The sequence below is a fragment of the Cicer arietinum genome, chromosome 3 (assembly GCF_000331145.2).
Source record: "Cicer arietinum cultivar CDC Frontier isolate Library 1 chromosome 3, Cicar.CDCFrontier_v2.0, whole genome shotgun sequence".
Taxonomy (NCBI): Eukaryota; Viridiplantae; Streptophyta; class Magnoliopsida; order Fabales; family Fabaceae; genus Cicer; species Cicer arietinum.
This window is the reverse complement of record NC_021162.2, coordinates 47,327,862-47,328,757: the sequence shown is the minus strand read 5'-3', so window position 1 is coordinate 47,328,757 and position 896 is coordinate 47,327,862. Positions and strand designations below refer to the sequence as shown.

The 896-nt window shown below is 39.8% G+C and overlaps 1 protein-coding gene across 1 annotated transcript in view; it reads left to right on the top strand.

The window, feature by feature from the left end:
- LOC140919786 (protein FAR-RED ELONGATED HYPOCOTYL 3-like) overlaps positions 1-684 on the top strand; it is a 3,228-nt gene extending 2,544 nt beyond the window's left edge. Inside the window, exon 2 of the mRNA XM_073366426.1 lies at positions 493-684. Within this exon, the coding sequence (XP_073222527.1) occupies positions 493-684 (192 nt within the window). The remainder of the gene's footprint in view (positions 1-492) is intronic.
- The last annotated feature ends 212 nt before the right edge of the window (positions 685-896 follow it).

The window sequence follows — 896 nt, the reverse complement described above, 5'->3', positions numbered from 1 at the left end:
CTCACCCAATAATACTGCAACTTCATCCTTATTAAATATATTAACACTAAAAAATGCACCGGTGATGGGTATATGCAGCAGTGAAGAGACATCGTCCAAAGTAATGGTCATCTCCCCAATTGGAAGATGAAAGTTGTTGGTGTCGCGATGCCATCTCTCAAAAAAGGCAGAAATTAGACATTTGTCGATCATCTCATAGCTGCATTTTAGCAATGGATATAAACCAGAACTTTTAACAAGTTCCTTAACCTCGTCATTTTCAATGACAACTTCTTTTAATTTTTTTCCATTGCTAAAAACCCTTAACTCTCCACGATCCTGAAATAAATTAACCAAACAAATATAAGTTCATACACATTAACCAAAATTAAATATTTAATTTGATTCAAATATTTACCACGTCGTCCCATAGTCGTGTCGCAACATGATCCCCATATGTCCTTAAGATAGACCTGTCAACCGGACCCCCAGGATATCCGTCATCTGCTTCAGGGGGGGCCTCATCAGCATGGACCTTTTCAGGTTGGGCCTCATCTGCTTGCCCCTGTTCTGCTTGCGCCTATTCTACTTGTTGCCTCTATAATCTTCGTTGTTCACGCAATTCAAGCTGAAGACGGTGAGCCCAGCCCGTGCATAAGCGGTTGGTCTAAACTACGTGAACTGAGTTCACGTCCACATACGTGATTCGAGTTCACGTATTGGATTTCAGTTCACGCATGTCAACACATTCAGAATATGTGAACTGAGTTCACGTTCATGACCTAAAAAATACCTTCAAATCCAGAAATCCCAGAAAACCTTAAAACACCCCTAAACCCATAAAACTTCTTCATTCAACAGCCCCATTCAGAATAAATTGCAGAGAGTTAAATCCAAAATTCCAAAATGCATACAAT